At 34.7% G+C, this 18,144-nt stretch overlaps 3 protein-coding genes across 4 annotated transcripts in view; 1 reads left to right on the forward strand and 2 right to left on the reverse strand.

Annotated features, from left to right (window-relative positions):
- LOC118735624 (forkhead box protein I1-A-like) overlaps positions 1-16,130 on the reverse strand; it is a gene marked incomplete at its 3' end in the record, with an annotated part of 22,359 nt that extends 6,229 nt beyond the window's left edge. The window contains 1 exon segment of the mRNA XM_036465480.1: positions 15,810-16,130.
- LOC118735629 (BLOC-1-related complex subunit 8 homolog) lies at positions 14,490-16,686 on the reverse strand. Of its 2 annotated transcripts, XM_036465486.1 has the most exons (4): positions 16,453-16,686; positions 16,190-16,367; positions 16,036-16,130; positions 14,490-15,948 (listed from the first exon to the last, which is right to left on the reverse strand). In XM_036465486.1, exons 1-4 carry the CDS (start codon positions 16,493-16,495, stop codon positions 15,815-15,817), a joined length of 450 nt encoding a protein of 149 aa, XP_036321379.1. In that variant the 5' UTR covers positions 16,496-16,686; the 3' UTR covers positions 14,490-15,814. The 2 variants fall into 2 exon arrangements, with proteins under 2 accessions (XP_036321379.1, XP_036321378.1); XM_036465485.1 differs by having other exon boundaries at positions 14,491-16,130; positions 16,453-16,685.
- A 189-nt stretch (positions 16,687-16,875) lies between these two features.
- LOC118735628 (28S ribosomal protein S7, mitochondrial) lies at positions 16,876-17,961 on the forward strand. The gene is made up of 2 exons (XM_036465484.1): positions 16,876-17,200; positions 17,265-17,961. The coding sequence occupies exons 1-2, from the start codon at positions 17,163-17,165 to the stop codon at positions 17,893-17,895; spliced, it is 669 nt and encodes a 222-aa protein (XP_036321377.1). The 5' UTR covers positions 16,876-17,162; the 3' UTR covers positions 17,896-17,961.
- Positions 17,962-18,144: the final 183 nt, after the last annotated feature.

Consider the following 18,144-nt stretch of genomic DNA (forward strand, 5'->3'; position numbering starts at 1 on the left):
GACGGACGGACAGACAGACATGGCTTAATCGATTTCTCTATTCATTCTGAGCATATATGTATACATTTGTCTATATCTATCTCGATTCGTTTTGGCTGTTACAAACAACCGTTATGTGAACAAAATTAATATACCCTTGTGCACAAGTGCGCGCGGGTATAATAAAGTGGTAAAGTAACGTCAGCTTTTACCGTTTGATCCAAAGGCCGGCCAATTAGCGTTTTTATAGTAAAGTCTAGCAGCTGAGAGGGTGTAGCTGCTAAAGACCACTTTCTTTTAGTCTTGAAGGTACTTGACCTGTTTTTTTTTTTTTGTAACCTTCGTTCATCTTTCAATGAGAGCTTAATATCTCACATTCGGAGTTAGTTTAGACGAGTTGGGTGCATTGGTTTCTAATAATACTTATTAATAATAAGCTTTTTCTCCAATTTGACCTAAAGTTTTACGCCGCTTCCTAACGGCAAATGGGTTTTATGAGAAGTTTGTTTTTTTTTTTCAAGGCAAAACGAGGGCCACCGCTGTTACTAAAAACCTATTTCTAAAATTTTTGTTTTGGGATGTTGCTTTGACAAGAGGTCTAACCTTGCTCATACGCAGTATGAGTACGCAACTATAACCACTGGGCTACAGCGCACAATGGTTCAAAATTGACATTTTGTGTTCACAATTCACTGGAGCCTTCATTTTTCCCTCAATTCGATTAATTTTGAAGAAAATCGCTGTGGAAGAGACCTACAATTGTTTTCAACTTGTTTTTATTATGTAACATTTTTTAACTGGAACAGGAGAATCGATTTAATCCAAAATTGCTCCCTTTTCTGCACTTTGCACTAAAAAATTGAATACAACAAACAAAAATTCAATAAACTTGGCTCAACTCGTTCCTATCAAATTTTATTAGCTTTCATTAAAAAATAATATTAATATTAAAATTGAGTGAATGCCAAAAAAAATGCCAATTTTCTAAACTAAAAATCCGGATATTCCCGAAGCTAAAATAATATTCGGATATCCGAATATCCGGATTTTTCCTTAGGTCTCCGGATATCAGATATTATTGAAATGCAAAATAGGACAAATAAATTAATAAAATGTCTCCATTTTCCTGCTACTCGTATGGCCAGTTCAAGACGAAATTTTCATTTCACAATACCAGGCCCTCATAAATGTGAAGTAACAAGTTTTCTATTTCTACGCACAAAATATTTTGTATGAATTTTTAAATTTCCACTTTGTGAATTTCAAAGGCGCCTAGAAACGAATTAAAAAGTTCTACAAAGAAATTTATGCGTATTGAAAACTTGCTACTTCATATTTATGAGCGCCTGGTATTGTGAAATGAAAATATCATTTCGTACAAATAAAAAATTATATAAAATTGACCGCGAGAGTTTCTCAATGGCTTTAAAATATCATGGCCTGAGTAATGAAAGCTGCTACGATACTTTTGTTCATAGTGAATGCTTTACCAAATTTTCTTGATTTTTTGGATATCCGAAAATACGAATTAACCGGATATCCATACTATCCGGATTTTATCCGTGTCAACGGATAATCCGCCTGGATATCCGGATATTCGAATATACGGATAGTCCCAGCCGTACTCTTAAAAGACCAAATCAGATTTCGTTTGAAAAATTTTAGTAATAAATTCTGGCAATTCCAATTTCCTTGTCTTTTTCGCGTGAAATAACTTTTTTATTTAACGAAAGGACAAACATAAAGTCTGTTCCAGGTACTTGACGATTTGCAGGTTTTTACAAGAAACTGTTCCCGTACGCCACCTTCCATAAGGTTTATTAAACGTGAAAACAGCTTTTCCCGTAAATCCTGTAAAACCTGCAAATCATAAAGTACCTAGAATAGGCTTAATAATTTCTGACATTTAATGCAGAGCTAATATGATACCGAAAATTCAATTTCAATTTTTTTTTGTAGTCAATATGGAAAAAATTTTAACGGACAATTTTATTCGGTGCAGTCCTTATTTGATAAATTACAAATTACCTCCATTTAATTGATATACAATCTTTAAATTGTGGTAAAATTATGTTTTAACACTTGGTTTGTTTTATTTTATTCGTCTACACACTTCTCGCATTTAAGTTTGTTTGTTTCACAAGTCCTTTTCTTTTATCGGATATAAAGTCACAGCCATAGAAATTTTTAGCAGAAGTATTTAATACTTTATTTTTTTTTTTTTTTCACAAGATATGTACATTTAATTTGCCGTCGGAACTTCGTTTTTATTTTTTCACTGACCGCGTACTTACCGGGGAAATTTAAACAGCTTTTTTTGCAGCAAACATTTAATTACTTATATGTATTTATACTTTTTATAATTTATTATTATATTTTATTTATGTATATATTTTTTAATGATCCCTAAACATAAACATATTAAAAAGGGCTTAATTTAAAATTTTATTTTGCTTGTAATTTATAATTAAACTAAATTGCTGCTTGCAAAATTTTAATCTCAAAATTTCATTACAATATGGTTAATGCTTGTAAGCGTACTAATAGTCCGTCCGTCGATTAATGACTCGATCTGTAGTGCTGTGAAAGTGTCAGACTGCAATTAAACAGTACATAAGATGTTTCGATTTAAAGCTGCAAAATAAGAATTCTCCAGCATACGCACATACGAACATTCATAAAGATCTGGTATGCATATACAGTGGCCAAAATATAAATAGGGAAGAGACATTTTAGCATTCCTTTGCTATATTTCTTTCGTTTATTTAATTTGTATTATTTTTTATGAAAGTGCAGTTCGTTATCTATAGAAAACCATGTAAGTCAAAATTTCAAACTTTGTACAAAAATTAGTAAATTCAACAAACTTTGTCATTAAGATTTTGAGCTTTTTAATTAGATTTCTTAGAAAAATTCAAAAAGTGCACCGTTGATTTTTAGCATTTTTTTTTTTTTTTTGTGGAAGGTGTTACAAATTTTCTCCATGCAAAAAAAATTGTCGAACATACTTTGTATGGAAGAAAATGCGCGAACATAAAAACTTCCAAAAATCAACGGTAAGTCCCAGCTACTTAAAATTTGCACTTTGTTATAATAAAATTTAATGCGTTATAAAACTACATACTCAAAAAATCTGATTAGAAAGTTTCCAAATTTTGATTTACATAGCTTTTTTAGATTGTAAGCTACATTTTCATAAAAAAATAATCAACATTTTTAAACAAAGAAAAATAGCCAAAACTTGCTAAAATGTCTCTTCCATGTTTACATTCTCACCACCGTATGTACATATCTACATACATATGTAATTATAAATCTATGTTTGCAAGTATGTATTAAGTAGATGTAGGTATATATATTTATGTACATACGTAACATGCTTTCGTTAGCAATTTTCGCCTTAGTCTACAATTCAGTACATACACATATGTACATATGTATGTATTCATTACATATTTACATATATAAATACAATCTTGGTATATAATTGGCGTTTGCATATTCGCTCGGTACTCAAATACTGCCTGTTATTGGTCGTTTCTTTCGTGAAAATAAAAACACGAAAGTGCCCTTAAATATGCCCTACATTCAGTTGCATCAATGGCTAATTGCTAAATTTGAAACAACAGTTAATAAAGTCAACTAATCAATGCACAAATATACAAATGTACATAATTATATGTTCATATGTATTTGGAATTGATAAGCTTGCTTTATTTTGTTGTTGAACTGTATTGATTTCTTTTTTTTTTGTGTTAATGTCTTTTTTTATGAAAACTAAATCAAATGTAAAAAATGATCCGGCGAAAAGATTACGATGGCAGGAAAAAACTGACTAGAGTTGATAAACGCTGTTAAGAGATTTGTAATTAGTAGGAAGCTATTTCCTTATTACAAGTATTTTTTTATAATTTTACAAAACTAGCATTCTTATTATTAGCAGAAAATTGCTTAGATCTTGGTTTGTTAACTTTAGTGAAGCTATTGTTATAAACGGGACTGCCTTCTTCTTCTTTATTGGCGCTGTAACCGTCTAAGCGATTTGGGCCGCGTCCAAAACGGCACGCCAGTCATTTCTCTTCTGTGCCAGCTGACGCCAATTGGAAATGCCAAGTGAAGCAACGCAGAGGAGACCTTCCTCTTCCTCTGTTACCAGCATCGCGGCCCGCGTTGAATACTTTCGAACGACATGGCCAAGCCAGCGGAGCCGCTGAATTTTAATTCGCTGCACTATGTCTATATCGTTTTAAAGCTCATACAGCTCATCGTTAAATCGTCTGCGGTATTCGCCATCGCCAACGCGTAAAAGCGCAGTTACCCACGGACGTAAAAACGGAGAACGTGTCAGCTGACACCATCTATCTTATGGGATCTGCGTGTTAACAAAAACTCACCACCGCATGACCGTGACGTATGTAGACGTTGCTTCTCTCTCTTTCTATCAACAGCATACTTGATATCTTTCTACGTACTTCTATGCTACGCTACGTACATGTTCGTGGGTAACCGCGCTCTAAAGGTCCGTAAATATTTCTCTCGAAAATTCCAAGAGCCGCCTTATCGGATGTTGTCTTTGTCCATGCCTCCGTACCTTACACCCAAGAATGATAGAATACATCATTCTTGCCTTACACCAGCACAGTACGAGGAGAGAGGACTTCACTTCTCATTTGCCTACTCAGTCCAAAGTAGCACTTGTTGGCAAGAGTGATTTTCCGTTGGATTTCAAGGCTGGCATTATTATTGGTGTTAATGTTTTTCAAACTTGTAACTGTCAACAGTGACGTGGGTGCCAAGACGCGTATGCTCTTGACTGTTTTGTGTGATGACTGTAGATACTTCGTTTTGTCCTCGTTCATCACCAGATCCATTCGCTTTGCTTCTCTATCTAACCCCAAGAAGGCAAAACAGACGTAGCCCTTGTTTTTACCGATAATATCATATGCCCACAACATATGCCAGAAATTGTGCGCTCTTGTATAGTATTGTGCCTGAGCGGTTCAGTTTTGCCGCTTTTATTAGGTCCATTCAATAACTTTTCCAGTAAGTACTTGCAGCGAGAGCGTAAAAGAAAAATAGAGAGTAAAATTGAGAGCAAGAGAAAATGTTCAGAAAAAGAACGCAAAACTAGTAAAAACTTGCGCAACTTAAGCCATTTTGACACTTTCTGGCGTGCTATTTTCTTTTTAATTGGGAATAGTTCTCATCGTCATAAATATAAAAAAATATACAATAGATTTCAATTTTTCATCCATATTTTCATTTCACTAATTATGTTTCATTAAATCATCCTCTTATAAAGTTTGTTTATATTTGAATTTGAAACATAACCTTACTTTTTGACTCCTGCAAATTCCTGCTAGTAAAATTTTTACTTGCAAGAATTTGCAGCTCTCTCGGGTTGTTACGCTCTCGAATTCGCTCTCTCTTGCAAATATTATCTTATCCAACATCAGCTTAAGGAAATCAGACGGAGGGAGTCACCTTGTCTGAAACCTCGTTTAGTATCAAACGGCTCGGAGGTATTGCTCAACGTCATTTTACACAGCCGTATTAGTTTCGCGTGGATCAGTGTGGCTTTAGACCTTTAAAATGCACCATAGACCAGGTATTCACAATACGCAAAATCTTGGAAAGGCCTGCGATAATAGGATCGATACACCATCTATTTGTCGATTTCAAAGCCGCTTTCGACAGCACGAAAAGAAGTAGTCTTTATGCCGCGATGCCTGAATTTGGGGCATTCATTGAATAGCACGGCTGGCATTCCGTTATCATCGACTGGAGGCTCGGGTTCGTTTTCTCCACTACTTTCAGCACTGCTAACATTCAGTAGCGTGGTAAAGTGTTCCCTCCATAATTTAAGTACGTTCTGGACAACGGTCACTAGGTCGTCATTGTTATTCTTACAGGAGTTCGCCCTGGTCTTGAAATATTCCGTAAGTCGCCTAACCCTCTGATAAAATTTTCGGACGTTTTTCCTGTCGGCTAGCATCTCAAGCTCTTCGCACTCTTGTTTTTCGGCCTCTCTCTTCTTATTGCCGCAAATACGTCTCGCTTCCTTCTTCATTTCCCTATAACGGTCCCGCATGGTTCACGTTACGCCCGATCGCAGCGTGGCCCTGTAGGCGGCATCTTTTTTCTCTGCAGCTTTTTGACATTACTCATTGTACCAATTGTTCTGTCGGGCTCGCTGAAATCCGACTACTTCTTGGGCGGCGGTACTTAATGAGCGGGAAATATAGTTCCACTGCTCTCGTATGTCGGTTTGTTGAAGAGTGCTCTCAGAGAGCAGGTGTGCAGGTGCGAGAGTCGAGTGGCGAATAAATCGGCAGTCTATTGTGATTGCAGCTTTTCGACGTTAAGCTTTCCTTGCATTATTCGGTGTACAGAGACGGGTGCGTATCTTGGCTGCAATAAGATAGTGATCCGAGTCGATGTTTGGCCCTTGGAGTGTACGTAGGTCTGGACGCACTGGAAGCGTGCCTTCCATCTATCACAACATGATCGACTTGGTTTCTCGTTTTTCGATCTGGAGACAGCTATGTAGCTTGGTGGATTTTCTTATGTGGAACCTAGTACTACATATTACCATGTTTCGGGCCCCGGCGAAGTCGCTCAGCCTCAGTCCGTTATCGGACGTTTCCTCATGGAGGCTGAATTTTCCGACAGTGGCGCCAAGAATCCCTTCCTTGCCCACTTTGGCATTAAACTCGCCGGGCACGATTTTTACTGACGTTGCAAGGCTCAGCAAAAATATTGGCTGCTTCCTCGGGACAACTTGCATGTTTATCCGTGTTATCTTCTATTTTTGAAAGTAATTCACGATCTTTATATCCAAACAATTAAAAATGTGCAAAAAAAGATCAAAAGGAGTCCTTAACTTTTATAGGAGGGTTTTTACTCTTTGGGGACAATGAAGGACATTTCATGACATAGGAGGACCAACCCATTTGTACGCCAAATCCCCCAATGTGTTCTTATCTGTACCCCTTTCCGCATTTTCATTCTGGCACCCCTAACCTTACTGCATTTGTGCTGCTTTCGTCAAATTTGGCAGCTGGCTTATGATGACGCGATATTTTGCAGCTACAACACTTCTGCATAAAAAAAAAAAAACTATAAATTTGTGCTGAATGCTACATTGCATTTTGAAAACTGATTGTGTAAGCATTATTGCTATGTACGACTCTGAGTATAATTTAGCAGTTGCAGTACATGCATACATATACGTGTCTATTTGTATCTGATTTTTAAAATTTTACATTCATGTGTCAATATGTATATACATATTGTATGTATGTATGTATAGGTAAATACAAACTAAGGTTATTTCTTGAGATAATCAGCATTTATTCAATGCTGAAACGCAAAAAAGTAATTCGTTTGCTCTTTGGCTATAAATTTGATATGTATGTATGTAAGTCTTTTAGATGGATTGTCAGTGATTAATAAGGAACTCAATTCGAAAAAGTATTAGACCGTTATAATGCCAAAGATTCGCCGGTTGGTAGCAAGTGCTTCATAGTAGCTTACTACGATGCAATTAGCGCATTTAGCGCTATTTTGGTATACTTTTTGTGGGAATGATAAATATGTATTTATATGGTCAAACCATCTTGATTCCCTGATGAATTTGCCGATATCGCCTATAGTTACGGTGACCATTCGTACCGATTTTGGCGGGAGAGTACAGATTTTGAGAAAATTTTACCGCTGAATATTTTTTAAAAGTCGGGACGTATAAGTGTCCCGATTTGTTATATTTGTACCGATTAAGTCCGGATTTTCAGTGTTTTATCTATTAATTTAATAAGAGTCTCCTTGTACTCTGGCCCGAAAACAATTTTTTTGTACAAACGTGGCAGCACTTTCGTTATCACAAAGGTCATAGAATATAAGGGAGCCATAAACATAGCCAGCATCCTTGTTTTCTATGATCTTTGGTTATGTTTTATTCTTTCAAACTAGTGCTCTCGTCTAAATTTTTTTAAGGTCTTTATAATTGTTTGTTAAGTTTTTTTTAATGAAACGATTCTAACTTGAATTTAGTGAAATTATACAAACTTATACCACTCGAAAAAATCATGGATATAAAAAATATAAGGTGTAGATACAGTGGCGAAAATATAAATAGGGAAGAGTCATTTTAGCATTATTTGGCTATTCCTCTCGATTATTTAATGCTTAGTATTAATGTTTATTATTTTTTACGAAAGTTTAGCTCGTTATCTAACAAAGACCATGTAAGTCAAAATTTCAAACTTTGGACAAAAATGAGCAAAATTCGACAAAGATACACATCAAAGTTTTGAGCTTTTTTATTAGATCTCTTAGAAACGTTATGTCTACCGTTGATTTTGGGTAAATTTTTCGTGGAAGGTATTGTTCATTTTTTCCATACAAAAAAAAATTGAGCATAGTAGTACTTTGGATGGGAGAAAATGCGCGAACAAAACTTTGCCAAAAATCAAGGGCACTACTTTAAATTTGCCCTTCATTGTACTAAAATTTAATGGGCTACAAAACCGCATACTCATGACAATTCTAGCAAATGTTATTAAAATATTTGAAATTTTGGTTTGATGTTCTACAGTGACGGGCAAAACTGTAACATGGTGTAACACTTTTTATTTCAGCCATCGCTATCTTTCCAAGTTCTAAAGACTTTCATACTTTTGTTTTATACTCTTGTTGGTACATCCCTACTCCCTCTCTCATAACGATTTGAAGTCAATACAACAACAATAAAAAAACCAGCAGACAAAAATGGAAATTAAGGCAGATGTTACAGTTTTGCACTCATACATTTTTTAGAACTTTTGAACAATTTTCACAAAAAAAAAGAACTACTAACACAATGTTCAGTACTCTTTTGCTTGTTTCAGTTCCTGGAAACGATTTGGCATACCTTATTTGTATCTCTGTAAAAATTCTGGAGGTATATCCTTAGTTTGCTTTCACAGCTCATGTACTCGATTTTACGGACTTGGATACTTAGTAAGCTGTGCTTTTAGTTGTTTTCGCAAATTCTCAATGAGATTCATGTCCGCGGATTGTGGAGGTCATTTGAAATTAGCAAATTTTTCCTTTTGTATCCAGTCTTTGCGAAAATGTGCAGTGTGTTTTGGGTGATTTTTCAGCAGAAACTCTCATTTTTTCGGCTACATCTTGCAAATTTTGTTGAAATATGAACAGATACTGTTCCTCACGCATAATGTGTACTAACAGGCGAAGAAAATTTTTGAAATACAACGCCAAACTATTATTGACCGACCACTGTTATTCACAGTTTGCCTCACATGCTGCGCATGGGCTTAATTTGGGTCTTTTACCCAATACCGTGCCCGGCCATCTGATTGAAAGCGATTAATTTAGTCTTTTCGGACCAAATAACCTTCAATTGAAAAAAAAAATATGTTTTTTTATTGCATTCTGAACGGTCTAACATATCCCAATAGGCAACGGTTCGGTTTTGGTGCGATACAGCAAAATGCTGCCGCACTCGCACATGTATTTTTATCAAATTTGCTTTTTTCTTCTTTATGATGCCTTTGCGCTCAATTTGGGAATTCTTCGCCTCGCTGTCCATTGATTTGCGTTAAAATTTAATACCTTAAGCGCTTCTGTAATAGTGGCTGCATCGCTACTTGCTGCTAAGTTCACAAGATATCGTACCGTAATATTTTTTGACAGACTTCCTTTGTCCATGGGAACACTTTAGGCTATATTTTTTCTCAGTCACAACATTTTCAAGTAGCAAATTCCAAAATTTTTTGCCACTTTTCGTGCGGTCCCGCCTTTCCGCAGTAAATCTATTATTTACATTTATGGTTCCTGATTAACTATATTATTTACTGGTGATCACTTCTTCAATAAATTACAATACAGAAAAAAGTCATCTAGACTTCCAACTAAGTAAGAGATAACTGTCAAATGCAAAACTGAGAGTGAGTGCAAAACTGTAACATCTGCCTTAATTTACATTTTTGTCTGCTGGTTTTTTTATTGTTGTTGTATTTACTTCAAATCGTTATGGGAGAGGGAGTAGGGATGTACCAACAAGAGTATAAAACAAAAGTATGAAAGTTTTTAAAACTTGGAAAGATAGCGATGGCTGAAATAAAAAGTGTCACACCATGTTACAGTTTTGCCCGTCACTGTACATACTTTTTATTTTTTTATTTACATGTTTTTGAGATAGTAAGTTATATTTTCATAAAAGAATATTAAGAATTTCTTAAACAAAGAAAAGTAGCCAACATTTGCTAAAATGTCTTTTGCCTATATATATTCTCGCCACCGTATATATTGTGTGTATACATTTGTGCGATAATTTTTAATTTGTTTTCCCTTTTGCTTTGTTTTAAATAAAACTATATTAAGAGATGTGATGTCTTTTTATTCTAAAAACAAAAATTTTTGTTCATATTCGACGATTTAGAAATGTCCCGATTTGGCCAAAGAAATCTGGTCACCGTACCTACAGTAGATCAAGATACATACATCCTGACTGATTTCGTAAAAAAAAAAAATTATGTCATGTCTCCGATTCGCTTCAACATTTTTTATGGATTACTATACATGAATTAAGCTAACACGTAAACGAGGGAATCTTTTTTTCGAAGATATGATCTGTCATAGTTCGAATTTTTTCCTAATTCTGACCATTCATTTACTTCTTCAGAGCGTTATATCTCGGGTTCTACTCATCGTAGAGACTTCAACTTAAAGCTAAAAAGCGGTCATTTTAAAGCTAAAAAGCGGGCTTAACATTTCAATATACAGTATCGGTCATATCTATAGCACGCCATTTCAAAGTGATAGTGTGTGCCACTTATGTTTATTTATTAATTTTTAAGAATTTTCAATTAAAATTTAATTCATTCTCAGACAAACCCCATATATACCCAAGATGGTTTATTTTGGGAGAGTCAACAATATTTTGTAATTGGTTTTCGAAAACTTAGGATGAGATGTATTTAGCAAGGTGTTAAAAATCGGGTTTTTGCAAAAATTTGAATTTTATTGCGAATTCCGATAGAATGCCTATGCAGAAATAATATTTGTACGGCAAGATTTTTCTTCACGGTGACATACGTCTAGAAATGGCCGTGATGAAATCTTTACGATGAGCAGAACCCGAGATATAACGATTTGAAGAAGTACATGATTAGTCAGAATCACTTAAACAACTTTAACAGATTATATCTTCGATGGAAAAAAAGAAAATGGTTGCTAAAATTCTAAATACATAAGTACTTCTGTGCATGATATATTTACCAGGTCTAGCCTTTTGAACATATAAGAAGGTAATTTTCATCATTTACAATTAAATTTAAGCGAATTGCTTTTAATATGTTCTTTAAATATACATATATTTTTATTATTGCGTTTACTTTCAAGGTGTGTCAAAGTTTGGTCCCTTGAAATAATTGTAACTACTGTTAATGTAGAGAAATTAAAACAAAAAAAAAACAAATGTGCTCCGTTTTGATTTTCGAAGGACGAAACTTGATGAGTCGTAAAATTGTAATTTTGGTGGTTATTTGCAGAAATGTTCAATATCTGGTTAAAGGGAGAGTAGATTGTCTCATTGTTAAAAAGCTGCGAGTCTGACATTTAATTTGGTAACGATCTATTGAAAAAAGTGGATTCATCGCTAGTTTTTCTTCATCTGTAAAACGAACTTAAAAATATAAGAAAACGAATGCTCGAAAGTCAACAGCTTTTATAGGAGCCGGCTACACAGATTTACTGAATTTTAAAGTCCTCGAGAGTTCCTTGGAAGGACTATGAAACTGGACAATAATACCCTGTAATCGGCTTCGGCGAGACCGTTTGTGTCCTTAGAACAATTTACAGTATCCTTTTTATATTATTTTTAAGTTATTTATTCAATAGCAAAATTTTGCACATATCCAGTTATTCGCAATCGAGAGCCAGTTTGAAAGAACGAAGTCTGAACTCGTCGACATAAATATTAGGGCGGGTCGAAAATCTAATTTTTCTCAAATCCCTTGGTAATAGTGAAAATATATTGTATCATGAAGTCAACAACAAGCCTGCAAAATATTAGTATTTTATTTAAATTATGAGAGCCCGCGCATCGACCGCCAAGTGACCCACAGCACACTAGTCGAATAAGACCAATTCTTGTTAAAAATTCTGGGTCCAGTAAAAAGGGTTGTGCATATTATTAGATAATGAATCCGTTAACGCAAAAGATAAAGTCGAATGTCATTTCTCGCAGCACTTTAGCTTGCCGTTAATCTCAAACTTATTTATTTTCAAGAAAATTTTAATTGTTCTCTTGATAATTGCACTGGCCTATAGTCAAAAGATGTAAAGAACAGCATTAATATTGCTGGCGTGCATTTAGATCGCTAGTTCCAAATATTCTAATCTCTTTTTAATATTGGCTATAGTTTGCGAATTTTTCAAATTTAGGAACAATTTCGGTAGCTCTAATAGAATAGCCATTATTTTCCATCATCGTGGAAAAATTTTGTTCATGCAAATGAGTATGGAAACACTGAACAGGCACAACTTCTAGAAACACTAATTAGTTTACTTACGTTTATGCATACAATTTAAATATTGCAAATATAGCAAAATGACAAAAAAAAATTTGTTTATAATTTTTTTATTTTAAAATAATTGGTTTATAATCTATTATATTTTCATCATATTATTATCATAAATCAGTAACAGTAAGTCTCGCCTTCAATTTGATAATTATTACGTACCGATCGAGTAACATTTACCAAAGTTATATCGAAAAAAATTAAGTGGATTTCCAGTTTTTTCCTAAAAAAATTTCTCTTCAATTGTATAAATAACCTTTAAATAAAAGAACCGGATTACAGAAAACTGTGCCAGCGCGTGACTTTTTTCGTTAAAGCTGAATGCAAAGCAATATCGTCCAATTGGAGAGTCCTCAAAAGGATTTCCCAGGATATGTTAAAGACTATTGCGTTTACCTACAGACACTTTTTCACATAATGGAATTAACTAAAATATTTATGTATATCTAAACACTTATTGCACGTCCCCTACTTTCATACAACGGCAAATTTAGAAACCGCGAAAAATGTGCTTCTCTGGTGACTAATGAAACCATTCCGCACTAATTTTCAATACTGCATAAATAGACTTAAAATGGGCGTTTCTCACCCCAATTGTATTATGTTAATGTATGCAAATACTTATATGCTTGAAACTACTATTAACTTGTCAAACGATTCCTATTCTTTGACAATACATTCATTCACCACGATCTTGAAAACTGACCAAATCGGCGAGACCAAGTCCATGGTCATTTTAATATTATATAAACATCCGAAAATATTAAAACGTTTGAAATAAATCTCGTCTCACTTTTTTGTATTTTTCACTTGTTTGCTGAAGTAATGAAGAATTGAAAATTCATAAGGGAAAATTATAGTTTTTGTAAGTTTTATCTTATTATCGTAAAAACGTATAGACTTATTGAAAAATGATAAATGAACGTGAGGTACTAAATTTAATAGCCCTTAATTTGATATATCGTTCTGTTCATAACAATAACGCATTCCATAGATATTTCAATCCAAAGCTTCATTTTCAACATTTATACACTTTGATTCAATTGCGCGGGCTAAAGATAAGTTTTAAATTAATCTTTCTTGGCCAATAACAATTGGCTTAGACCTAAGACATCATAATATTACTATTACAATGCGGTCAAATGACTTTCATTTTCCCCCATACAAAATCGACCCAGCCTAATAAATATGTTCTAGAAAAACCAATGCTGTTCTTGGCTTTTTCTGAAAGAGTTTTTTTTTTAACTAATGGTAACTGGATACAACTAAATACTTCGCCAAATGGATCCTAGAGGAAATTCGGCATAATATTTAGTAAATGATTAGAAAAACTCATAAAATAATTTTAACCAGTTTTACTATGCAAATACTCGTCTATGCCGCGGTACAAATGTGAAAAAACTTAGGGATGGGCGGGATCGGATTGAATATTTAGTCCCGCGCCGATTTCTAGTGCATATATATACATACATATGTATGCATACATATATCTAAATATAATACACTTAACTGCATGTATGCACATACATATCTACAAACGAGCATGGGCGCAATCAACTAAAGCAGGCAAAAATTCGATTCGGAGATCTTTGAATGAACGTGCCGTATGCAATAATAAAGTGTCCAATTACAGGCGTATCCCTGATATGAGATTTGAAGGAAAGTTGCTACATATGTACATACATATAGATATACATATATGTATCCCGTCATATATTACATATATAAAACACAAATGTTTACATATGCACATACATATATGTATGTATATACATAAATACATATGTATGTAAGAATGCACATACTGTAATATCTTTTCGATATCGTTTCTGACTCCATGAAATTTTAAGATAAAACAATATTTGCATTGTGTACGTACGTATGTATGTATGTACATGCTTAATACTATATTTAATATGTGCAGATGCGTTTTTAACATTAGAACCATTTATATAGTGTCAGTTTTGATGAAAACCTGTAGATCGTTCCAAAATTAACAAAAAATACCTATTTTGAGATAAACGACACATTATATATCACATTTTATTCTTTAGTATTTTGTATAAATTATTCTATAGATAAATAAATTAGCATATGTATTACACATGATATCTATGTATTCAATTATGAGCTGTAGTAATCTAACCTCATTATAAATTGCAGTAACCTAGACAAATACAAACAAAATACCCATCTTTATATACCCGGCGCACGTATTGAACATAATTTTTTCACCTTTCTCTAAACTACCTTTGCATATAAGTAGGGGATTATTTACCCATTTCAAATATTTTCGTTAATATGATTGAATCATATTGGTAGAAATCGATGAAGTTAATACCGAGATTCACTTATGTAGCCATAAGTGCACGGATCCACGCCCATTTTCCAAAAACCTATAATGAGGCCTTTTTTAAAAATCGTACGATTAGAAATCTGCGCTTTTCAAACAATTTTTCCCATATTTCCAATGAAAGTTATAAACATTTTAAATGGAATCAATCACATCATTTACGTCATATTCATCTAATTAATGTTCGTACCGAGATTGGTAGGGATTGGCTACTGAGATAAGAATTTCATCATACGTAAATGGGCTAACTTTACAAAAATTTTATAATTGTCTTATCTTATGCTAAAATTTTCCTTCTCATATTAATTTTTAACAATTTGGATCCAGTATTTGTGTAAATTTTGTAGCTTTTGCATTTTTTCGAGGTACCATTACTGGCCGATTTCGTCCATTTTCCATAACATCCTACCTTGTATAACATTCCGCAGTGCCTGAGATCGAGCCCAGTGTCCGACTAACATCAAAAACAAACGAAAAGGTCAACTAAAATCCCAGCAGCGTCTATGGGATTTGTCCATAGGGACAGAGGCATTAGTTAAGTGGGGATTAGTGGGCATGCTAAGAGATGAGTCGAGTCGTTGGGCATATCTGCGTCTAAAACTGTAGGTCCCTCCCCTTTGTGTGACAACTTCAAGGCGCTCGCCACAAATCGGAGAAGCTGGGCCAAACAATAACATATTGTGTAAGCGCCAATTGTTAATATTATTATCGTGTACATGGCGGACGGACAGACAGATTTGGCTTAATCGACTCTCTTCACTCTGAGCATTTCGGAGTATACCTACATACATACATATATGTCTATACCTATATCGATTATCTTAGCCTGTAACAAACAACTATTTTATAATACCCTCATACTCGGGTATAAAAAATTTTCAGCCCTTGACCCCTTCTAGTGGAGTGTTGTATGTGATCTCTGCAATTCACCAGTAGTACTTTGCGTAGGATGGCTGTCCCTTGTCGAAGTCATCATAGTCTCAACACGCTGGCTTGTTTCACGCATAACACCACTAAAATCAGGTAGTTCTGGCAAATCCAACGTCAAATGTGCGGAAAATCGTTTATAAACTGAACTACTAGTTGATTCTTTTTTTGATTTGTTCTTTATCTCACCATACTTCAGCTGCTGTTTCAGAAATATAGAGGTTTTTATCATTTCTTGAATGTTTTTGAAGATGGCCTCAGAGTGTTCCACGCTCTTCACAGCACTATAAAAAATATGTAAAATAATTATCTCAAAGTGGAAGACAAAATTACACTTCCTTACCCAACAGCATATTCCATGTCATAGCAATGGCCTTGTAAATTTGTTTGCAGCTGTATAACTTCCGCTCTCTTATCTGATATTGGCTGGAGCACCTTACGGACATGTTCCTGTATCCGAAAGAATGCTAATGATGGATCATTTGCGACAATATGTATGTTTTCGCATATTTTCTCTGAAGCTTTAGGTATATACATACATATATATAAACATAAAAGAAAGTTATACAAATTAAACCATTAACTAGTTCGTAAAAATAAACTGACTTTTCTTGGTTTTGAAAGCCAAATCCGCGTCCTGTGGGGTCATGCTTGTTAAAATATCTTCTGTTGGAATTGTCGAAGGCGATTCCGTTTAGAAGCAAGGGGGTTTTCTCCTGGACCTAATGTATACTGTGGACCTAATCGCCTAATATCGCCAGGAGGTGCTTGCGAATTTATAAACAAAGCACTGAAAAAATCAATAATACAACAGCTGACTACCGATAAACATGGGCAACAATCGAACGTGTTTGAAAACTATCGATAAATTATAAGCGATAAGCGCAACAGCGATGTAGTCGTTCCCACGACAGTCGGGTCTACGTAACCGGAACGACCCAGATTTATATCTGGCCAAGGACTGTCACTCCAGCAACACTCCCCAAAAAGTCTTTGGGGAATTTGTATGCTGCTACAACAACAACAGCGATGTTATATATATATAGTATATTGAAATGTATTTATGTATTTTAATTAACTAATGTATCAGGACAAGGAATTTCAACATCCCAGAGCAAGTAACGAATCAATCTTTCAACTAACAAAATATAAACCTGCGCTACTGTGTACTAAAATTATCACAAAAGTGTTGGCAACCTACTACATTTATCGATAAAATAAGAGTATCGCAATAGGTGCCAAATGAAATTTATTAAATAAATTCCGTAGAATTGCAGTTTCTGTTTACCTAGTGATCTGCGATTTAGTGAGAGAAAATGCTGCGAAGTTTATGCGGTCGCCTTGAGCCACTCAGGTAGGTAGAATTTGAAGTATTTTCTTGACCAATGACTGCAATTCATTTACTCAATCCCCTGCAGTTTGGTATGCGGCTTCACGCGTGGCATGTCTTGCTATCCGCCGCATTACATCGATGCTATATTTTCCAAACAGAAACAACTCAGCCTAAAAGAAACTGATGAGTATATCAAGCTCTCACATATGCCGGTAAAAGCAGCTAAGAACGATGAATCCGAATCAATATTCTATAACAGTTTGGTCAACAAAATGACCAATTATATAACGAAGGGTGGCAACAAGAAACTGGCCAGAGAATTGCTAACAAAATCTTTTGAATGCATGAAGCGTATACAAATTGAACGCATGAATTTGAATCCGGATGCGAAAGATACAATAATAGCCGATCCTGAACAACTGTTAATCAAGGCAATAGAAAATAGTCGGCCGTTATTGCAATTGACGGCAATAAAACGCGGTGGCGTCAAGTATCAAGTGCCAATCCCAGTGACTGAGAAGCGTTCATATTTTCTAGCAATGAAATGGATTCTGGAAGCAGCTAGGGAAAAGGAGAGAAAGGTGCATTTGCCAGAAAAGTTGGCATGGGAAGTGCTAGATGCAGCTTATAATCAAGGAAGAGTGGTGAAAAAGAAGAATGACTTGCATCGACAGTGCGAAAGCAATCGAGCCTACGCACATTACAGATGGAGTTAGAGATTTTTTAAATATGCTTTTTTGTTGAAATTATTACAAAATACAAATTTGTACTGAAAATGCTAATACGTGAATTGAATGGGTAGCTATCGTTATAGGGATAGGTAGTCTGTGCGAAACTGGCTCGAGCTTTCTTTGGGCCGCTGGGGAAGGCCAAAACGGCTTGGTGAACACGTACAGTACCGGAATAAAAAAAAATTGGCACAGAATTTTTCGCAATATCTGCAAAGTTTTTTATTTTAATTTAAT

The sequence above is a fragment of the Rhagoletis pomonella genome, unplaced genomic scaffold (genome assembly GCF_013731165.1).
Source record: "Rhagoletis pomonella isolate Grant_MI unplaced genomic scaffold, Rhpom_1.0 Rhpom_scaffold_00003, whole genome shotgun sequence".
Taxonomy (NCBI): Eukaryota; Metazoa; Arthropoda; class Insecta; order Diptera; family Tephritidae; genus Rhagoletis; species Rhagoletis pomonella.

Bases quoted from the DNA above. Each gene is read 5' to 3' on its own strand.
- LOC118735629 (XM_036465485.1), bottom strand. From the start codon at position 16,495: ATGACCCCACAGGACGCGGATTTGGCTTTCAAAACCAAGAAAA. The intron at 16,368-16,452 runs GTCAGTTTATTT...ATATACCTAAAG, and splicing joins GGCTTTCAAAACCAAGAAAA to CTTCAGAGAAAATATGCGAA. The intron at 16,131-16,189 runs GTAAGGAAGTGT...TATTTTTTATAG, and splicing joins GACATGGAATATGCTGTTGG to TGCTGTGAAGAGCGTGGAAC.
- LOC118735628 (XM_036465484.1), top strand. From the start codon at position 17,163: ATGCTGCGAAGTTTATGCGGTCGCCTTGAGCCACTCAG. The intron at 17,201-17,264 runs GTAGGTAGAATT...AATCCCCTGCAG, and splicing joins GGTCGCCTTGAGCCACTCAG to TTTGGTATGCGGCTTCACGC.